Genomic DNA, 21,030 nt, shown 5'->3' on the forward strand with positions numbered 1-21,030 from the left:
TCAGGCTGGGCGAGTGGGAATGAACGAGGAATCGAATGCAATGCAATGCCTGCGCTGGTCAAAAATTTTGTGTACGGAGCACAGCATCACTCATCTCATATTCCAGAGGTTGGAATCGTGGAAGAACGCACAGATCATGCATGGTTTGGCGTCCAGGATCTAAAGTTGTTTTGTTATGTTGTGTAACCGTCTCCAGCAACCCCAGCCCATAACGCGTGCCCGCAAAGACACAAAGAAGCGGGCAAGTAGTCCATAAAGAGGAAAAAAAAAAACAAAAAAAAAAACAAAAGACAACGCATCCCTGTGCACACGCCCCCCCAAAATAGTGGACGAACCAGTCTTTTGCCATGAACCGGGGGCATGTGGGAGAATCAATAAAAAAAAGTGACGCAGCCACTTTATTTATTTGGCTGGGCTATGGAGTATTATTAGTTTATTTTTTTTTTTTTTTTTTTTGTATTTTAGCTCAATCAAATCACCTCTTTGGGACGTGGCCACGCCAGGCGCGCGATGTGATTTGCCGTGTATTGGGAGGACGTACACAACGTAGAATACGAATTACACACAATACGTGGGAGAAGGGGCAATTAGAGACAAGGCGGTTTTGATTTCGCGCGAATGCAAATGGACGCGCCCGTCTCATGTGCAATGCATAGGAATAATTGACGACCGTCCTCTGCTGCGTTTATGTGCGGGTTTGAGCATATCACAGCCCATATCGTACACGCCCTCCCACGGGGGCCCCCCCCCTGTCCAGGCTGCGCTTGAAGGTGGGTTTCGCCTCGGGCAGCACTACTTGTGCGTGTGCGTGTGCGTGTGCGTGTGCTTGCGCCTGTCTGGTTCTGGTCGTTGCTTGTAGTTACTCGGTATTTGTACCCAGCACCTGGGTACCTGGGTGCCTGGGTGCCTGGGTGCCCTGGCTCAATCAACCATTCCTAGACCACCAACTCCGTAATACTCCACGCCCACGTCCCACGTACACGCTTACACGCTCTCGTGCACTTCTCTTTCCCAACTCGCCCATAAACCTGTGCCTGGAGCGCCTTTGATCTCTTTCCTCCATTTCCCTGGCGGTCTACTGTTTCCTCTTCCTTTGGTCGACATCCGGGGCTGAAATACGCAGACTTGGGGCCCTAGTAATGCATTACGACTCTTGAAACTCGCTTCACCACCAGATCCCGCCACGATCCCTCCCCCGCTGCTGCTGCCGCCGCCGCCGAGGAGAAAACTCAATGTCGGCGACCACGCCCTCCGCCTCCCCGGAGCAGCAATCAGCCAGCTCCCCTAGCCAATATGATTCTTCAATTCTGTCTCGGAGTATATTGAGTGCCGGGGACGAAAGTCCTGCTCAGGGTGCCGAGATGGAGAAGCATCCCAAGGGCAAGAGGAAGAGGACCGCGTTTGTTTGATCCCCGTTGCAAAGCTATAGTGGGCACGTTTTGCCATCGTCCAGGTGGGCTAACCTGTGCCAATTGGCAAATCTAGTGCCAAGGACAAGATGATCCTGGAGGAGGCGTACCGAAGCAATCCCAAGCCCGACAAGCAGGCGCGTCAAGAGATTGTAGATCGCGTCTCGTTGAATGAGAAGGAAGTCCAGGTATGTTTGAGGCCAATCACGCCACCACAGAGAGTCGACGACTGGATGGACCTTGGCCTTGGGAAATATGGTCGAGATGAAACTGACAAATGTAGATTTGGTTCCAGAATCGCCGCCAAAACGACCGAAGGAAATCGCGTCCACTTTCGCCCGAGGAGCTCGCGGCTCTTCGCTTTGGTGGCATGCACCACGTCCCCTCATCAGATCCCGCCACGTCTCGCATGGACTCGGACAGGTGCTTCCGGTCTTCGGATCCGGCTTCTTCACGGTCCCCCGCCGACCACCAGGGATCCGTGTCACCGCCGTTGACGGCGAGACAGACCAGACCTGAGCTGACTAGGTCATATTCCGATGCCGCCATCGTGACGCCCCGCACTGGAGAAATGGGAAGACATGTCGATATGCTACCGCCGCAAAGCCAAGAGGCGCCATCTTCGCAGAGGAGCCAGGATTCTGAGTCTATTCGACACTCATTCTCCAGCTCCGTTGGGTATCTGGCTAATCGCTGGAACTTGGGAAGCTCATTTTCATCACCATCGACACCAGGCCGCGGTGAAGATGAACCTACTAGGTGTGTTTATTTCCTTTTTTATTTTCTCCCTTTTTTTTTTTTAGAAAAAAAAAACCATCTAAAAATAAAGTCGAGTTCCATATCAGGCCATGTGATTAGAAACTAACAGCGCTCATAGGTTAGAGTCTCTGCCTCACTCAGCTTCATTTAACAAGACACATAGCCAGAGCAAATCTCAGTCCAATGTACGGCTCTCTCTGTCTCTCGAAGGGAAGGCGGAGCTCATCTCTAATCTTGTATCCCCTACGCGCCCTGAATCCCCAAGGACACCCTCGGTAGGTTCATCCGGTCCCCAACCACGACAAAGAACGGGCCTGTCTCGAAGCCGATCCGCTCTACCAAGCATCACGCTGCCGCCAATCTCTGCTCTTACAAACTCCTTACCACCCCGTCTTGTACGAGGTCGCTCCCGAGACGTCCATGCGTGGGAGTCGTGCGCCGATTCCGAAAGGCGCGACGAATTAACCGCCCAGGCGGAGAACGAGTCCAACGGCTCAGCAATTGCCGCCATAAGTCTGCTACGATCGTCCAGCGGGATTCTACAACCCAGCTCGACAAAACGCAACGCGTCGCTGTCCAGGCCCCAACAACAGCGTCAGGCAAAAAAGGCTAAGCTTTACCGAACAGCCTCAACCTCTGTACGCCCGGAATCCATGGATGCTGACACAGAAAAGAAAGATGCCTGCGGCAAAGTCAACGTCTCTATGCTTGTGTCTCCCACCGACTCCGACAAGGAGAACTGGTCCCCTGACGAAGATGGCAACGCAGATGCTCACCTTCACCATCACCGCCGCCGCCCTCTCCCTGCCGTACCAGCAACCAAGATGCAGAACCCTCGCCGTCTGGGTCGTGTCTTGCAAGACCACAAAGGGCCTGCAATGCTATCTAATCGGTCTCGAACCGCCCCGTCTCCGTTGAGTTCGAAATCCACCATTGAAGTGTTTGACGACGCCAAGCAGAACTCCCGACAGGATGATGTCGAGAAGTTCATGCGCGGGTACGTCAGCCCCAGCAAGAAACCAGACATGGACTGCATCGCCGGCCTCTTGTCCCTAAGCCAAGGGGCGTGGAGATAGATGTAGCCATGAAATATCCGGAGTACCGGAGTAGTAGTACATGTATATCAAAGCTCAGGAAACTGAAGCACAGGTGTCGATGAAATCATTTTCACGTTTTATCGTTTAATTTCCCTTTTTTCTTTTAAGAAAAATATCATGCCTTACTGGGAGAGGAGTTTTTGTTTATTTTTTCCATGATGAACTGGATTTTTTGGGCTGGGGCTTTTTGTTTTCCGCCTGGTGGATTTTTCTGTCTGGACATGTTGGGTTACGTTGTGCTTTGATGTACGGCCTAGGAGCTAACGCGTGGGTGGCGGGCTAGACTCATGTTATCGGCGTACGATGGTAAAATGGCATTGAGGCTGGGAAATGACAATAATAACATTTACTTGTGCCGCAAAATTTCCTTTTATTTGAATGTTTGACGTAATCAAGATGCGTGGATTTCTAACGACGCCATGTCTGATGGTACCATGCCACACGGCCTACTCCGCGGTAGGTAGCACAGTGTCGATCTGTTTCACATCTCATTACTATCCTGGTCGACATGTGCAAAGAGAGACAGAGAATGTACTGGTAATTCTCGCTGTGCCTTGGAATAACGAACGCTTGCTCTCAAAAGCATGAGGTGTCTATATCTAAGCAAATATCCTTCCAATGCCTTCCGACTCTTGTTCATCTTGACGCCCTGAATGCCCCCAAGGTCGTGTATAAATCTACAATATAGTAGTACTCTCTTTGTCGAGAAGACATTTTAAAATCTGTCGTCATGTACATAAGTAATTTTGTTTTATAATCCCAACATGCTCATCTGCCGCCTAATAGGACTAGCACTGGCACTTCCCTCTTCACTGGGAAAGTATGCGCTGTCGGTGTCTATATCCCAGCAGGCACTGTCATCTTCGCCCTGGGAGACGATGCCATCGGATGAAGCAGCATTGGCGTCAAAGGGCTTCTGCGACGCAGCCCGGACATTCCAGCGCAGCGTTCGGCTTACGCTGTCAAACCACTCTGTATCGGTGCGGGTGACAGTGGGGAATGGGTACTGTGACGCAGTAATGGTGACATGGTCGCCTTGTCTCAGTTCGATACGGCCCTTGCCATCAAAGGCACAATATGCTGTGGCCCGAGAGTTTCGAGGCACAGCAACCCTCAAAGCCATGGTGTCGGATAGTACCATGGGGCGGAAGGACAAGGTATGTGGGCAAATAGGTGTCAGTAAAATGGCTGGTATGTCGGGGTGGACAAGAGATCCCCCGGCCGATAAAGAGTAGGCCGTCGATCCCGTTGGGGTTGAAAAGATACAGCCATCGGCTTGCACGACAGTGAGCAGCTCGTCATCGCCATAGAGCTCCAAATTGGAGACGTAGGGTGACGGCCCCCGATCAATAACAAGCTCATTGAGGACCTCGAACTGCTCCCCCTCGCCCACCTGCGCACCCTCGGCGTCGTGTCTCCAAACGGTGCATGTAAATCGCATGCGCAAATTGATCTTCATGCCCTCATCGCCCATAACTCGGCTCAAGTGTGACTTATACTTTTCAAACTCAAACGTCGTCATGAACCCCAAGCTGCCGAGACTAAACGACAGCACCGGAGGGACAATTCGCTGAAAGAGCCATGATGTGAAAAGAACAGTCCCATCTCCCCCTAAAGTGAGGACCAGATCAAACTTTTCGGGTTGACTCCAACACAAATCTGGCGTCCAGTACTTGAGCATGTGTTCGAACCGCGGGTTCTCTGCCAAGATGCCGGGCGCGTCAAACCTCCTAGAACTGCGCAATTTTGCGTCAACATAGACATTGACTCCCAAATCAGACCCGTATCGCGGTGTGCGCAGTAGCCATGTTGTAAGCTCACGGGTCAGATAAACGAGTTGGTGGTCTCGAGCCTTGGTGACAACCATGACATTACGCACAGCGCGTTTGATAGGGCGCCGCTGCAGCTGTTTGGACACTTCACGCACGCCAGTCGCCGTTTGAACAAGGCGGGAGTGTGACATCCACTCGTCATTCTTGATTTCTTCCAAAACCTTTTCAATGTCAACCGCATCGTCGAATCTTTGATGATAAAAACATGGAGACTTCATGGCAGTCAACGCTGATATGGGTGTTGATTGTTTCCTCGCCAAATCCTGGAGGGCATTGGCAAGCCTCTGAGACGAGGCTGCAGAGCCAGGGGTCTCAGTATTCTGTGTTGCCAGCATGTTGTCCAGCGAGAGTGCTTCGGGCTTGTTATTTCGCGCAACAGAGGCCAGAGCCTTGACAATGGTCTGGCGGGGAATGGAGTCGTGAGAGGGGGCGTTCCGATGATGACCAAGATAGCCTGCGCGAGTTGATGCCGCCCAAGGCCAAGTATCAGCAGCGTCAGATGTGAGTGAATTTGAGGATCCACCACCTAAGGCCGGAACAGCGGTAGATGGAGTACACGGATCATCTGCAGAACGAGTAGCTTTGGCTGTGTTCAAGAAGAGACCATGTGCGGCACTGGATGTCTTGGGGCGATCGAGGGAGGCAAAGGCACTTTTATTCACTGAAACTTGGGATTCGCCATCTTGGTGAGCACCGATTGCAGGGTGGAGTGCTGTAGGTGACAAGACCCTTTCGGAGGTCATAGCGATGGGATAAGAAAGCGGCTGTCATCCAAGGTTGATAAATGCGCCGGATTATGCGTCGCACAAAGGAGGGGTGGGGGAAATCACCAAACTCCGACACCAATGGCCGAGCCAGGCTAAGCACCGAAGAGGAATTTTCAGCGCGGGCTGACAAGCTGACGACAGGCTGCACGTGGGAGACGGCCAAATGGCGTCTCGGTTCGTTGAGCGTCTCTTTGCGCCTCTTCCGAAGCTCTACGGACGTAGCCCTTTGTCGGAGGGAACTCTAAGAACAAGTCAGCATCAAAAGGGACATGCGTTCAGTGTCTGTCTGTTTCGGATGTCGCGGACACAACGGCGTCTTAGCTCCGTGCGTTTGCCCACCGAGAGGATTGCAAGTCCGCCCGCATCGGGGTTCGTGTTTGTGTTTGTTACGTGTGTACAATCAATGAACTTACTCTTGGGCGATTCACACCACCTGGTCCAAACGGCCAACACGATGACAAGCTAGGTCGTAGCTGATACGCAGACCAGCTGCAGATCAACACGTGTCGGTATGGGTGATGGGTGACGACCAACACTGCGGGCAAATCCTGCAAGCAAGAGCCGAAGGCTTGGATACGGTTGTGATTGGCGGTGTCGGCTGTGATGAGTATTCCTGGCCGCAGAGACGGTTGCGCCGAGGCGTCGATGAGCAAATCAGTTCCAGAGTGGGTGAGAACGCAACATCCCAGCTCCAGGACTTTGGCTGTCTTTGCCTGCGTCTTTGGTGCCAATGTTGGTAGAGGCGCCAAATTGCGAACTCGTCACTGACAGGCGAATGGTGGCCCCAAAAACTTCCGAATATTGCTAGAATGTGATGAGACCGAAAATAAAATAACAGTCTGGCCAGTGAAGGGGAGAAAACAAAAGATGACACAAAGTCGCAGACGCTATCGCTCCGAAGAAGGAAAGAATAGATTTCAAAGAACATAAATTATATAGTAGGAAGAGCTGAAACGAAAGAAAGAAATGAAAGCAATAAATAAATAAATAAAGAAAAAAAGAAAAAAAGAAAAAGAGACACAGATGGCGAGCAACCAAGGCAGGAGCGGATGGGTCGACAATGCCGAAGCACCGAGTCGTAAGAACTACCAGAGCTCTTCCACACCTGGCTGCTTAAACACACAAACGACAAGGAAAACAAAACAATGGACATTGAGCAATCAAAACGACAGACACAGAGCAGCTCCCCATCTGAGAAAACAGTAGAAGGTTAAGCTTCTTGAGCTAGTATTAAATAGTTGGCCCTGGGCATGCTGATACGTATGTATTGAGATAGATCGTTGACAAGGGCTACTTGCGGGCCGCTGCATCAGCCGCTGCAGTGGCGTTTTCAAGCCGTCAACGAATTGACACAATTGACACTTTGGCTGCAGTCGTGCACCAAGTTGATGGACTCCTGCAAATCTCATCTTTTGGTCGCCATGGGTTGTATAACATGGAAGGCTTCGCAGACCTCACTCCCCCGGGACACATTATAGCCAGCCAAGTGCAAGTGAAAGCACAGGCATTCTATATTGTGCCGCGGTGTCAACATGAACAGCCATTTTCGGGGGTGCCAGCAAGCCAATGTTGCAAAGGTGCCATGCGCGTGGCCAAGCTATCCGGTACTGAAGCTGATGGGGCTGATGCTGAGACGCAACCTGAATCGCCACCAGATGAGGTGGATCTTGAACACAATAACTACTCCATACGGAGTATAACCGTTTATGGGCTAGGGGTTTCGTGAGACGACCGACGGTTGGGCCCACACTCTTGGGCGTCTCAGTTTGTACAACAAGGTGACATGGACGGTTCTACAAATCCTCTTCAAGCGCATACAAAACTGGCATCGTTATACGGTCAGAAGGGTGTCAAAATGGCACGACACAGCCTCGTTACGGCCGTTCGACTGCGACGCTAGTACTTTGGTTTGGTTTTGTGTTTTCATAATGGCATTCGCCCAGATGGTTCGGCTCTAAGCTACATGTCCCCCCGACATTCTGTTATATTGGCTCAAGTCGAAGGTGTTTTTTTTTTTTTTTTTTTTTTTTTTTTTTTTTTGGCTGGCAGATCTCTCCTGAGAATCATTACATGATAAGTGCACGGAATTCGGAACGAATACGGAGTACTCCGTACACACCCAGGAGAAACTGTAGCGTGTTTGCGCTCACGGCCAGAACAAGTCGTCCAAGGATGTCGGAGAATAGTTACGGACAAGCCCCTAGTAGACTGCGATATGATGCTGAAACGTACGGGCGTCTCCGCTTTCAACACCCCTAAGCCTGCGGCTTGCTTACTCTAGGGAGAGATATTGACAGAACGAGGGGTCCATTTCGGCGCTGGAGGCATGTTGTTCGGAAGCTAGATGAAGCCTCGCATTATGCGATGTTGTCTGGTTTTTTTTCCCCGTGCCATTGGAGGGCCAACCTAGCAATATCTTGGGATAAATTATGCGGCAATCCTCTGGGGATGGTGCTATTGCATCCTGGGTATTCTCGGAGAACTCATTGGTCCAGGCCTTGCTTCCAGTTGAGATCTGTCGCGGTCTTGGTTTCCATGACTGATCGGATGAATGCCCTGATGCTTTGGGACTCCAGTCCATCTCCTGACATGGCTGCGTCGAGCCCTGATTCCTGATCTCGGCAGCACACACGCTGACCCGTTTCCAGAACCCTGTCCCAATCCTCAATCGAGAATGACCCTGAACTTTCGGCAAGTAACAGCTCGTCGTGGGATGTAAATGCTAATGCGTGGAGAGACCTGGCCTGAGCCGACTCTTCAGGGCTCGGGTCAATAATGAGAGCGCCAGAGCCGGCCGGAATAGCAAGTGTTGTTGCTGTTGCAATCGTCTTGAGAGGGACGGCAGCAGTCAACAGCCCAAGGATAGCAGCATGGAACAGGGCGGGGATGATGGCAAGATTCTGATGAACGTCATGGTTAGAAACATTAAGGATTCTGGAACAAGGTCAGTAAAAGGCTATACAGGGTTGTCTCACCGATTGAGCCTGAAGTAGCTTCGTGTTTTGATATGCATTTTCAGGCGCCTCCATGATCTGAAGCGTCACCTGGATCATGCACCTGGGAAAGTTTCGAATTGGGATGAGCTGTCGAAGCGCGGCTTGCAGGATCGACTCGAGCTGCCTCTCAGCAGTATCTGGCCAAATGATTAGACTCTGGAGGTTGAGATGAAAGGGTCGATCCTTACCTCCAACTCCTGCGGCTGGTCTGACAACCACATCTATCAACGCCTCAAAAGGGTTTTCGTCACGGCGAGGTGCCTCAATGGGGCCATTGACGGCGGCGGTGACGACATACCCACAATATGAGAAGGTAGCAGAACCGTCGGCATTGGGTAGGTTTGACAGTTGAGCGAGGGGTTCAGACGATGCGGTCATTTTGAGGAGGCGAGAACGTTTGAGGTTGAAATGCAACGGGGTATACTGGATTTTCGTGACGGTCATCATGACGAGCCTAGCTTAGCAGCCCACATGCAGCCATGTCTGGTGGAGACTGTCACTGTGGACTCGCCTGATGCTCCCACAACGCTGCCTGGCATGTGCTGGCAGTGTGGGGCCAACGCTGTCAACTGGTGTGACTGCAGGTTGACATGTCTGGTGCTTTAAGGTCCCATACCTTGCCCGTAGCCGCTTGTTGTTCTCGTTTGAAGCTATTTCCGTTGAGATAAGCTATCAGTAGGATATCAAGTGCCTTATGGTTAATTTTTATTGTAATAGAGTGGTGTATTCGGATGACATGGCTTTCGAACTGAATTCACTCGAAGAAGCGGCGCCAACCAGCCAATGGCAGTTTGTGGCGGGGCCGTTGCTGCATCAAGTCCAAGTTCCTTGCCACCTTGATATCCAAGCTTCAAAACGTCTTGCTGCCGAAGCTCTCACTTGCCATCAGCAACTCCAGACCTATATGCCAGTAATAGCTGCGACCATGGCCTCACCACAGCCCTCACCATCACCGGAATCGTTGCGCAATGCCGCGTCTGCCATTCCAAACCTCAAGGATAGGATCCCAAAGCTCGAGCCCCGCCGACGACGACCAGAAACAGGCAACCCAACTCCCGTTCCCGAGACTCCCGCCCTTCCTTCGCCGCCTAATACCTCCGACTGGACCTTTGTTGTCCCCAAGAGGAGAATTTTGTCCAAGAAGGACCATGAAAAATTTCTCGCGTCGCCTACGCAGAGCCTAATTCAAGCATGGATATTTGGACTCGCCGAGAGCGTGGCTGACACGCCGTGCTCAGCCGTCAAGGGCGACGACCTTGGCGACACGGTCAAAGCCATTTTAAACATCCTGGGCGAAGCAGGGGAGCTCGTTATCAAATGCCCACCCGACGAACAAGGCGGTTCTCGATTTGGAAACAAGGCTTTTCGGGGATTCCTAGACCTCGTGTCTGAGAACTGTCCCAAGTGGCACAAGAGCTTGGGCATCGACAAGGAAGAGGCTATTGCAGAAGTGTCAACCTATCTTGACCAATCGTTTGGAAATCGCAATCGTATTGACTATGGATCTGGTCATGAGCTCAACTTTATGATGTGGCTGCTCTGCTTATATCAGCTGGGCCTCCTACAGAAGCACGATTTCAAGGCCGTGATTCTAACGGTGTTTCCCAAGTACCTGTCCCTGATGCGTACCGTTCAAATGACATACTATCTCGAGCCTGCAGGCTCCCACGGTGTGTGGGGGCTGGACGATTATCAGTTTCTGCCCTTTCTCTTTGGTGCATCTCAGCTACTACACCACCCGTACATCACACCACGGTCCATCCACCAACAACTGACGATTGAGGAATTCGGCAAAGATTATCTGTACCTCAGCCAAGTTGCCTTTGTCAACGATACGAAGACGGTCAAGGGGTTGCGGTGGCACAGTCCCATGCTTGACGACATCTCATCAGCCAAGTCGTGGTCCAAGATTGACGGAGGAATGCGTCGGATGTTCGTGGCCGAGGTGCTGGGCAAGCTGCCTGTGATGCAGCACTTCTTGTTTGGATCGCTGGTGCCGGCAGTAGAAGGGATGAGCGAAGACGATGCAGCCGATAGTGACGGCGATGAGAACGCTGGCCATGTCACCTCTGATTTAGCCGACCACTCGGATCACGCCCACGATGGCACTGGCTGGGGTGATTGCTGTGGTATCAAGGTACCCAGCAGCATCGCAGCTGCACAGGAGATGAAGAAGAGGGCAAAGGGTGACACTTTGCGGCGGATCCCCTTTGACTGAGAGGAGGGCGTCCAACAGGCGTGAAAGCCGCCACGCCGCGGCCATGTATCCGGCGTCGGCGATTTATCCTTGTTTCGCCATGCAGCCATACGTGTATGCATGTGCTGATGAATGTCTGAGGAAAGTGCCCCAACAAATGCGAGGCAACTACGCTGTCTACCAATGGATAGTTCAACGATGTGATCCCCGTTTCGCATCTCTGATGCCGTTAACATCTGGAGGAGAAGGAAGAGGAGGAGAAGAGATTACACATGATAATGCTGCTTTGGAAACTGCGGGCAACGTAATGGAACAGCAATACATAAATTCTAAATCCTACCTCAATCGAAAGCGGCTGGACTAGGACCGCGGTGGATTTGCGGACATTTATTGTTGACATCAGGAGAGGCCGAGACAGTGACTCGGCAAGGGCTTATAGTAGACGATTATATTATTCATATGGCGATGGCACGACTTTGATTAGGGTGTTGCAATATTCCGCGCGCGGGGCCACGAGAATGATGGTGGTTTAGAGAATTGTGAAGTAAGACGATACATTTAATGAGTCACTACACTCTGGTTGTAATATCATGGACAGCATAATCCAGATGTTCCCACTTGATTGTCAACTCCGGTAGTAATATGGAGTACAAAAAACCAGGCTGAGTCCCCCTTACGCTGCTATAGCACCAGAAAGGCCCGAAGTCATGTCGAAACAGGGAAGCCTCAAGTGCTTCTACACGTCCAAACCTCCGGTTAGTTACATGAACATGTACGGCCAATAATGTAATCTTGTCAACGGGTATATTCGAATATTCTCACTGATATCGCGACACACTCAAAAGCCTCAAGACAAAAGGGCCTATGAAACGATTCAAATCCCTCATTGAATGACTCGAGCCCAACCGGATAAGAACGTCTGAGCCCTAAGGAGACTGGCAATAATAACGAGAAATTCTTATTATAGAGGTCTTTTTCGTACCTTTAAATTGACTCTCATGAGATATCTGCAAAAATCCCTCAAATTCCATGGCTGGGTAGAGTAAATACCAAGGACAAGTCCGCTCTTTAATATCCATTACGACTACTTCGTGACAAAGTTGAAATGGGCATATACGATACGGGTGAGTAATGTCAACATGGATTGGTGGGAAATGTCACTTCTGAGGATAAACAGCCAGAGAAAGGGAAGGGTCTGTACTGTTGTTACCTTGCCACGTAATTGGGCGGGCACCTGGGAGAGGAATCTTAGTAAAGCTTTGGGGAATGCTTCGAGTCGCTCGGTGTTTTTGGGAGCCGGTTGAGATGGTGGGAGTGTATTGGGTGAGTTGCTCGTACCGTAGCACAGGGTCGCGATCGCGATCATCCTACTTTAAGGGAGAGCGTGGCTATAATCTGTAGCAGAATATATTTGCCCACCAAGAAGTATACACCAATATACTATAGTTTACTGTAGTATATCATAGTAAATTTAATACAAAGCGTGATAGCCAGGTACCTGATTAAATTCTTATTGTCTCCCACTCTAGATGCATTACTTATACCATGAAACGAATCTCCTAATATGAACCCCCCGATTAAAGTCCCTTAACGGCGGCTGCTGCTGCTGCGGCTATTTTCCTGTATTGCCTGGAACGTGATATGTGTGGCATTTGATCATCGTCCCCTACTGATATCAAAGTTGCTTGCATGGCCGAAACGCCCAGCTCAACATTGTCATTGCCTAGAAAAACTTGTCTCGGGCTAGACGTAGATGGCTTTGTGAACTCATTCACCAAAAACATTAAATTAACCAGAACCTGATCAGCCGCCTCAAAAGATGGAAGCCAGATCCCGACCCGGTGTCTCGTCAATCCCTGTGGCGTTAGTGACTGTTATGCTGCCGTCATGTTTCTCTGTGACAGTAGAGTCTGATTGCTCCAATATGCGAATGGCTGTCATCGTGACCATCTATGGATAGCCGACTCTCAATTTTATACCATTTTTGCCGTCAAGTCTGCTGGGTTAATGACGGCCATCGGGTTTGGTGTAAGTTGGGCCAGCATAATGACCTTTTTGACAACTGTATTCGGCCAAATGGACAGCACCACGCTCGGCATCACATTTGATCTAAGCATTGACCTGTCTGTTGGCAATGTGGTCCAAGTGGGATGCAAGCAGTTTGTTCCCTACAGCCACGGTTAGCATCCATTCATTCGACTCGCAGATTCCGTACCTCGTCGCCCAAGTCAAGGCCATCTCGTTAACCATTGTCCGGATTGATGGGATTCAGCCCTTTTCCACAGAAACAAGACAACCAACATCAGGGCCTAGACCCGGCGTCCCACGCAACAATATCCAAGAATAACCGAGCCGTCATCTAACACGCGATGTTATCATCCGCAGCAACATGATGCGCTCGGCTTCATAAGCACTGTAAGCACTTCGCCTTCTTCGCACGGTCCAAGGGCATCACAGACGTCGAGGGCCGATGTCAACCATCTCATGGACAGCCTCAACCCCACGCCGCATGCCTCAACGCTCGCCTCGAAATTATCAGGGGGTAAACAAGCGAAAACCCAGCCTGGCCGCGCCTCTCGTGGGCACACCCTGCGTCCTTGTTCTCGACGAACCCACATATCCATGGACGCCGTAGCTAAGCGGTTCGTTCTGGAAAGCCATTGAGACGCGCGATTTCCTATAGTCGCTCGGTGCTCTAGATGGCACGTGTGTGCCGAGCTGTCAAATTCCCTCAGCCTTATGGCCCGCCTTCATTTCCTCCCCCCTTGCTCAATATCCTTGAGCCGAGGAGGAAGAGAAATCCTGAAAAAAAAAAAAAAAAAAAAAAAAAAAAAGTCAAAGAATAATGAAACAAGGGTTGGCGGACGTGGTTGTGATAGCCTCAACTGAACCGAAAACTGATATCACAAATTAGAGACTGGCCCTGTGGAAGAAACCGACGCACTCGGCACCCCCAACGCCGCCATGACTTCCCAGTCCATCTTTGCCGCCGGCAAGACGCTTCGGCACAAACAGTACTCCCATGGCAATCGCTATTAATTGACGCTGGTTCTCAGCACTGAGCTAAACTCGACCCCTGGGGGAGATGGCGTGCGTGGGTCCACGATGCGCTGCCGTCGCTACAGCCGGGAGCGTGGCACGCTTGCTTGGTGGGTAGACTCGTTTCACCATCCCTGGCACAGGCGCTGGCGGCAGGCGCCCAGTCACTCTGGTCATTAAGCTTGTCGAAAGACATAAAGGTTCGTCGAGGGTGGAGTATTGTTCTGTAAGCGCGTGGTTCTGAGCGTCGTCAACGAGAATTATTGTACCCGTCAGCGACTAAGTGGACGATAGCCCACTTAGTTGCCAACGGGTAAATATGCAGGGGGAGGACGGCCGTGATGGGTAAGCGGCTGCGGGGATGGTTGACGCTTGGACATATGTCTTGATGTTAGCACGTGAGGGTTTTTAATTTTCTCTTAATTTTTGCAGACAATATGTTTTGTCAGCTGTACGATGGGCAATATTCTTTTCGCACGCGGGACCAAAAATTATATATGCCGTCTCGTATTACTACCAATCATCCGCCTATTGCAATATTCTTCCGTCACACGCCAGTTGTCCAGTCAAAAGTGACAACTCGCACAGCAATTACAAGAGGCTCAGTCGACACAATAGTATTCAGTAGTACCCAACAGATCAGTCATATCAAATGGTAAACTTTTTTTTTCAGCCTCACTACAAGGATTGTGCTACCTATGCATTGTGCGGCTGGGCCCGCTGTTACACACACCAGGTAAGCCCGATGCATCCTGTAACCTGCATCGACGAAATGACAAAGAAGCCACCAAACACCCTGTTCCATGTTGGCCGGGCCATATCTTCCGTATTCTTGTCCTGTGAACAAAGGATTCCCCCCTCCCTCCCTCCCTCCCCATGCGCCTGGCAATCAGCAAATGCCAAGTTCTTGAGCCAGTGCGAATTACTAGCTCAAGCAAAGGAAGACTGTCCAGCCCGAAAAAAGAAAGGTACAACGCCAGGTCATCATCATGTATGGTCGTGCATTGACTTCTTGGTTTGCAAAACCGACTATAACCACCCTGAGGTATCTCGCAAATACAATTGACAAAAAGAACAATTACCCTGATACTATGCTGTGAAGACAAAGAGAACACAAGAGAAATGAGGCAGGTCGGTGAGACTGTATTGTATATAGGAAATATGGCATGGTGTATGAATGATTGTGGATGTGACGAGTAGATCACGAATAGTACCGCGACTAGGCGAAGTCAACTTGCTGCAGAGGAATGGGCCCAGTTTCGTCTGTATGTGAAGTTCGTGTTGGTGGGTGGCGACTTCTGTTGGCAACGTGAATGTCAATCACCATTTCCACAAGTGCTTCAGCATCTCGATGCAGCTCTCCGAGTTCGTCTTCATTGAAGTTTCGGCCGAGCTTGTCTTCACTGGCCCGGGGTTTGCGGTAAGCGGCAAACACGATGCCCCGGTCAATTCTTTCAGACAGCCGAACACCTGAAACAGGGCTGGCGCTGCGAGATGAGGTGCTTCGTGCGTACTGGCCTGTGTAGAAGGCAAAGGAAAATCCACGCGCAAGATCATGGGGCCGAGCATCTTGGTCTCGGTACTCAGTCCAACCATCAGACTTGAGAACTCGTGTGTGAACGCGTGTAGAGATCTGCAGTGGGGACGGAACGTGATGAAGACCATGTGCCGCGAGAAGACGTCCGATCATTGGCTTGGGACCGCCTTTCAAATAATTGCCAGAAGTCTGCTTCGACGTGTCCGGCCAGAGGTTGACCACATAGACCAAATCAAAATCATAGCGCCGAGCAATTCTGGCCGCCTCGAATGCAGCGGCCGCAGCGGGCCGACTAGCACGTGGAGGTGTCAAAGTTAATAGAGCGCAGGGAGCTTGCTGAGACGACGACACGGACAGTTTCATCGGAGGCAGTGCTGGTTGGCCACCTTCTTCCAGAGGCTCTAAGGATGGGCTGTCTGGGTTGAATTCGGCAATGTCGTCGTCGCTGAGGTTGAGAAATTCGTTGAAGTCGGGCTCTCTCAAGGTAGAACTGCAGAAAGAATGGGTAGAGTGGGCGAGACTAGACTGACTGTATGACCTGTTCAGGGAGAAATGGTCAAATGGTTCACCGAGCTGAGCTTCAATGTCCTTGAATAGCGACCTGTCGAGGGCGTCGGCGGACTTGACGTTGCGCAATTTGATATCAGCGACAGGTCCAAGATCAGGAGACTGACCTGGGGTAGGTGGGCGCGCTGGAAGGGGAATCTGCGGGCCTTTGCTCGTTGGACTTGCTGACTGTGACCCATGATGTGAAGTAGGGGGAGTAACCAGTCTGTTTGGAGGCGGAATGGAGATTTCCAGCGGAGATCGACTTCGAGGGCTCGGCAGCTGAGGTACCTCGTTGAACTTGGGAGTGTTAAAGGTGGGTGATGTAGGCGATGGTTCGTTGTTGAGGCTAGACTTCTTGGGAAACTGAAATTCACGGAGACCAGTGACCAATTGTTCAGCGTTGCCTTGACTAAATGAAGGAGATCGACATAAGCGTTCCTTGGGGGGATCATTGCAATCAGTTGTTACTGAGTTATATGCTTGGCGATGAAAAGTTCGCGGAGATGTCATGATATCTGGGACTGACGGCGAACGTCCCGCAGCCTGCCTCAAGCGCCCCTCGTCGCGCGCAGTCATCCGGCTTGTCTTGGGCCGAATAAATGACGGTGAAGGAAACTGCTGTTCGATGGCTGGAACAGCGGAACTAGCTCGTCCACTGGAGGTGGGAGAGGCCTTGCGCTTGTAGGCAAAGAGCCTCTCTAGTCGATCTAAACCGTTGGCCATTATTTTCGGAGGGTTTGTTGGTGAGATTTGGAATATGGTCGTAGCCAAATCTTGTTTCATAGTGGTGGGTTTCGAAAGTTGATCAAGAATGAAAACTCTTTTTTCCCCTCGTCCTTTGGTGTGTGCCTCCTCGGCGGAATAGGATAATTGCTGTGACCGGTGATAGTGCGGGAGTGAATGTGTTGTGTCCTCCAGGTGACGGCAAAGTGAGTCAAAGGTGATCACGCGAATCGACCGTTGGCGAGCCGCGCCACGATGAACTTCAAACTCGTGTGACAAGGACAGCTACTCCAGACGAAATTTACGTATCATCTCTCTTGAGCTCATAATCTCCAACTCTTGACGTAGTGCATGTGCATGTGCACAAGTCGTACAGCGTATGTATGGTCGTCACTTTTTGCGATCCTTCGTAGCTGCGAGGCACGAGCTCTCGTTGTGAGGTTCCGAAGAAGCACAAGCCGCCTTCCCGAGGGTGACGAATTCAGCTGCCAAATCAATACCGGGCTGGCTCCTCTGTAGGAGAGGACAGTGAACCTATTCCCAGTGGCGAGGAATCAAAACCAATGCGAAGATAAACGACAGTGCAGCTGGGGGTGTTTGGAATGGTTTTGGGTGCAAAGAGCAGCACTGGGGCGGCAGCGAAGGCGACAAGGCGTGTAAGTGACAGGTCCGTCGGCAGGGTGGTAGGCGAGAGGTGATGTAGTTTGGGCAGGAGCAACCCGGATTCTTTCTCCTAGTCGAAGTCAAGTTCTGCGGCAGAGTGGCAGCATTGGCAAGCCTCACGAAAGCAACTGCAATGGGACAAGTGAGCAAACGACCGAGATTCAAGTCAACGGATGGTGCATCCTTGGAATCGGGTTTTCATCGACAGCACCTGGGGGCCACGACAGTCTTTAAACGAGGATTCTCGACTCGACAAGGCGTGGACCTGAACATGCCCTCGCACCGCAGCACCTACACCCGCACACGCGAGCCCTTGGTCAAAAAGCAAGACCTACCACGTTGCCCGAGGGTCGTTGGCAAGGGTTCCAATGTGCCATAGCCACGACAGGGCAAGCCATACGTCCAGAAACCTCAACACACCCAGCAGAAGCATGTACTCCATACTCTGAACGGAGACGCCCTGGGAACTATTTGGCCCCTACGGCAGCACGGCGTACAGACTTGGTATAGAGCATGTACCACCGCCATGGAGGGGAAAAAAAAAAAAAAAAAAAAACAAGCAGCAGCCCACCAATCTCACAATGCTGTAACTACTCCGTATGCCGCTAGGTGGCAGGGATGTTAGGCTCTCGGACTGTGTCCTTCAAAAAGGCCAAAAACAAAAAAAACAACGGGACACGAGCCGGGGAGACCGGAGACGACACCCTCCCCGCCCATTCCTGGCCGTCGCTCCACCCCAGCTCCACACGACTTGTCTCTCTCAAATAGTTTCGTCTTCCAAGAGGCCGGTCGACAAGCTTGGTGTCCTGAAGGCTGGTGAGTGCGATGTGAGAGCCTCTGCCCATGGCTGGGGCAGCAAAGACAGAGGGAGTACTATCCGATGGCTTGGAGACAACGTCTCCCTTCGTCTGACGCCGAATCTCACACATGCACACGCGCGCATGCACAATCTCCAACATCTTTCCCGTTGGCAGTCTTTGAGCCTAGACAAGTTCTGGCCCACGCCAGCTGAACCGCGGGAAAGTGCTGACAGTCGAAGGAATGGATGGTGGCGTTGCAACCAGTTGACCCAACAGCTTGCTAATGTTGCATGATATGTGCATGCAATGTATTGCAATACCTGTGCTGCAATTCATGGCTGCATTGTCTGCACTTCACTCTTCTGTCACGTTCATCCTATCATTGCATTGCAAATAACCAACTGACGAACGGACGTTTTTCCTGGTCTGATTTCTGTCTCCTGTGTCCTCTGTGTCGGGTGAAACTGGACTGATTGCTTCCAGGCACCCCCGGCTCCCATCTAGTATTATCCCCGCGAACCACGCGGCAGGCTCGCCTCGAAAAGCTATGACGAGCTCACCGTGATACAGTACCAGTTTACCGTGTGTACGGAGTACATTCTGTCAGAAATGCGCTGAGGGTGTCCCTCAAGTTGACCCCTCAGTCACAATTATTTGACAGAAACTATACGGAGTAACGGCTCTGTCATATGAATGTCCAAATTGTTTGCTTTTGATGCTCGACAGAAAGGGGGCGGCAACTTCGAATCAGAGAAGCTCACCGACACTCTGAACCGCCAACAAGCCAGCCCGGCGATTTGGTTCGTCGGTCATCCTCATCTCTCACTTTTTTTTGTTTTGATTTGGGGCAAACCCCTCTTAAGAGCCAGCCCAGCTCGGCAAAGTCGTTTGCCGGATATATCGCCCTGCTTATGTTAGTGTCTGTTGGCTGAGGCAACAAGTGGCTGCAGGCTACACTAGTAGACTGTGTGAAGAAATAAGGACCTGATGTCACCCTGCTGCATTACCACCCGCCTGGTCTTTCAGCCAGGCGACAACCAAATTGCTTAATCCAAAAGGAAAGCATACGTTGGTGTCTATATCAATAATACTGCCTGCCAATATTGGGCTGCAGACTCAGAAGAGAGCCTCTTGATGTGGACCTTGCCCATTGCCGAGCTGCTTCTCCCCGGCTTTGCTATGACGTATAGAGTTGGTTGATCCAACCGCGAGACGCTGAGCAGCCGGCAATGCATTTCTCTCTGCCCTGTACGTATCTCGGCGATGAGGCATTAGGACTAGTCTGTTTGTGTCAAAAAGCTTGATATCTGACCAGCAAACAGGAGACGAGAGAACGTGACCAACTTGACTTTCATTGTCCATTTAATCGGTACATACGGAGTACTTTCAGAGCACCACAATAGTCAGAAGCAAGAGGGCCCTTAAGGGTGACAGGCAGTGATCGGTTTTTTTCTCGCATGAACACACACACACATCCCCACTTCTCTCTCTCATATTTTCTCCCTTGGCCTTAACTACTCCGTTTGGGCTTGGTTCTACGGTCTGGCTGTCTAACCCCGGCTGTGGGTTTTGCTTGGCGACTTGGCAACGCTTCTTAATCAAGACCATTGTGGAACCAACAACGACATCACAAAAGCAAACTTTCCCTGTCAGAAAGCTGTCACTTTGACCCGCAAGCACCAAAAGTGACTTGATTCCACCAATTAGTGTCCGTAACGCGTTTTGGTGATATCCCAGCCTTTCGCTCCCGTGGGACAGCAAGACGTGTACACGATTGAGCCAACAGGTACAGAGGACTATGCGTAAATGCTACATATAGCACATGATGCGAGATCTTTTGCTCGTCCACCTCTGCAGGTGACCTGTGTCCCCGTTACCCGGACCCAGAACCATGGCTCCAACTACCAGAAACTCGGCTCAATGGTCAGGCAGATGTTCGACAGGGGAGAGAGCCGCGTCCGACAATCCGGGAGGACTTTGTCCACACTTTGACCGGTATATTGGATATTGTTCCGGCATTATTAGAATAAATCACCCAGTATAATTCAGTATGACAATCTAGGTGTTTCTCAACCTACTCACAGTCTCGTTATTCTCATTGCTGGGTCGTGACTCAAACACCGTTACTCCGTAACTCCGAAGGAAAACATCGTCTCGCAACAAAAGCAACCCAGAAAATATTCTCCACTCTTCCCGTTCATCCACGGTGGCTCAATGCAAAAGGCGGGCTCAACGGGCGGGCGCACGGCCCCCCCCCCCCCTTTATCGCCTTGTCGTTGCACGACGGCTATATTGACGAGAGGATCCAAAAACCCCACCGTACCGGGCTATAACGAACCACCTCGGGGTTGGGCAAGGGGAGAACGATTATACGTAATATGTTTCCGAGGCAGCCTTGCCCGGTCTCGCGGAATACGAAGTGCACAGTCGTCTCTATTGTAACTACCAGCTCCAATCCTGCCAAGCTGAGTAAGTATACATAAGCTTTTACGCACATGTGCTTGCTCTGGCCAAGACGATGTAATTTCTCCTGGGCTGTCTCGGTTGCCCTGAAATATATGCGAACCAGTCTGGTGGTTCTCGGGTTAAAAGATGAGTGTTTGCTCCCATCAAGACACGAAGTTAGTTAACTGTTGGCCTTCTTTCATCCTGTGTCCCACGA

The 21,030-nt window shown here is 51.1% G+C and overlaps 6 protein-coding genes across 6 annotated transcripts; 3 read left to right on the forward strand and 3 right to left on the reverse strand.

Moving 5' to 3' along the window:
* Positions 1-1,232: 1,232 nt before the first annotated feature.
* On the forward strand, positions 1,233-3,244 carry J3458_003378 (uncharacterized protein; the record flags this gene model as incomplete). The annotated part of the gene is made up of 4 exons (XM_007813406.2): positions 1,233-1,399; positions 1,486-1,597; positions 1,693-2,168; positions 2,287-3,244. 4 exons carry the CDS (start codon positions 1,233-1,235, stop codon positions 3,242-3,244), a joined length of 1,713 nt encoding a protein of 570 aa, XP_007811597.2.
* A 373-nt stretch (positions 3,245-3,617) lies between these two features.
* J3458_003379 (uncharacterized protein) lies at positions 3,618-7,065 on the reverse strand. Its single transcript, XM_066117717.1, has 2 exons — positions 6,278-7,065; positions 3,618-6,105 (listed from the first exon to the last, which is right to left on the reverse strand). The coding sequence occupies exon 2, from the start codon at positions 5,838-5,840 to the stop codon at positions 4,017-4,019; it is 1,824 nt and encodes a 607-aa protein (XP_065977508.1). The 5' UTR covers positions 5,841-6,105; positions 6,278-7,065; the 3' UTR covers positions 3,618-4,016.
* Positions 7,066-7,581: 516 nt separating this feature from the next.
* Positions 7,582-9,293, reverse strand: RRP46_1 (exosome non-catalytic core subunit rrp46). The gene is made up of 3 exons (XM_066117718.1): positions 9,049-9,293; positions 8,840-8,997; positions 7,582-8,764 (listed from the first exon to the last, which is right to left on the reverse strand). The coding sequence occupies exons 1-3, from the start codon at positions 9,236-9,238 to the stop codon at positions 8,348-8,350; spliced, it is 765 nt and encodes a 254-aa protein (XP_065977509.1). The 5' UTR covers positions 9,239-9,293; the 3' UTR covers positions 7,582-8,347.
* A 492-nt stretch (positions 9,294-9,785) lies between these two features.
* Positions 9,786-11,078, forward strand: RRD2_1 (Serine/threonine-protein phosphatase 2A activator 2; the record flags this gene model as incomplete). Its single annotated transcript, XM_007813403.2, has 1 exon — positions 9,786-11,078. The coding sequence occupies one exon, from the start codon at positions 9,786-9,788 to the stop codon at positions 11,076-11,078; it is 1,293 nt and encodes a 430-aa protein (XP_007811594.2).
* Positions 11,079-11,121: 43 nt separating this feature from the next.
* J3458_003382 (uncharacterized protein) lies at positions 11,122-11,421 on the forward strand (the record flags this gene model as incomplete). The annotated part of the gene is made up of 1 exon (XM_066117719.1): positions 11,122-11,421. One exon carries the CDS (start codon positions 11,122-11,124, stop codon positions 11,419-11,421), a length of 300 nt encoding a protein of 99 aa, XP_065977510.1.
* A 3,314-nt stretch (positions 11,422-14,735) lies between these two features.
* J3458_003383 (uncharacterized protein) lies at positions 14,736-17,787 on the reverse strand. Its single transcript, XM_007813402.2, has one exon. The coding sequence runs from the start codon at positions 16,963-16,965 to the stop codon at positions 15,316-15,318; it is 1,650 nt and encodes a 549-aa protein (XP_007811593.2). The 5' UTR covers positions 16,966-17,787; the 3' UTR covers positions 14,736-15,315.
* Positions 17,788-21,030: the final 3,243 nt, after the last annotated feature.

The sequence above is a fragment of the Metarhizium acridum genome, assembly GCF_019434415.1.
Source record: "Metarhizium acridum strain ARSEF 324 chromosome Unknown scaffold_13, whole genome shotgun sequence".
Lineage (NCBI taxonomy): Eukaryota > Fungi > Ascomycota > Sordariomycetes > Hypocreales > Clavicipitaceae > Metarhizium > Metarhizium acridum.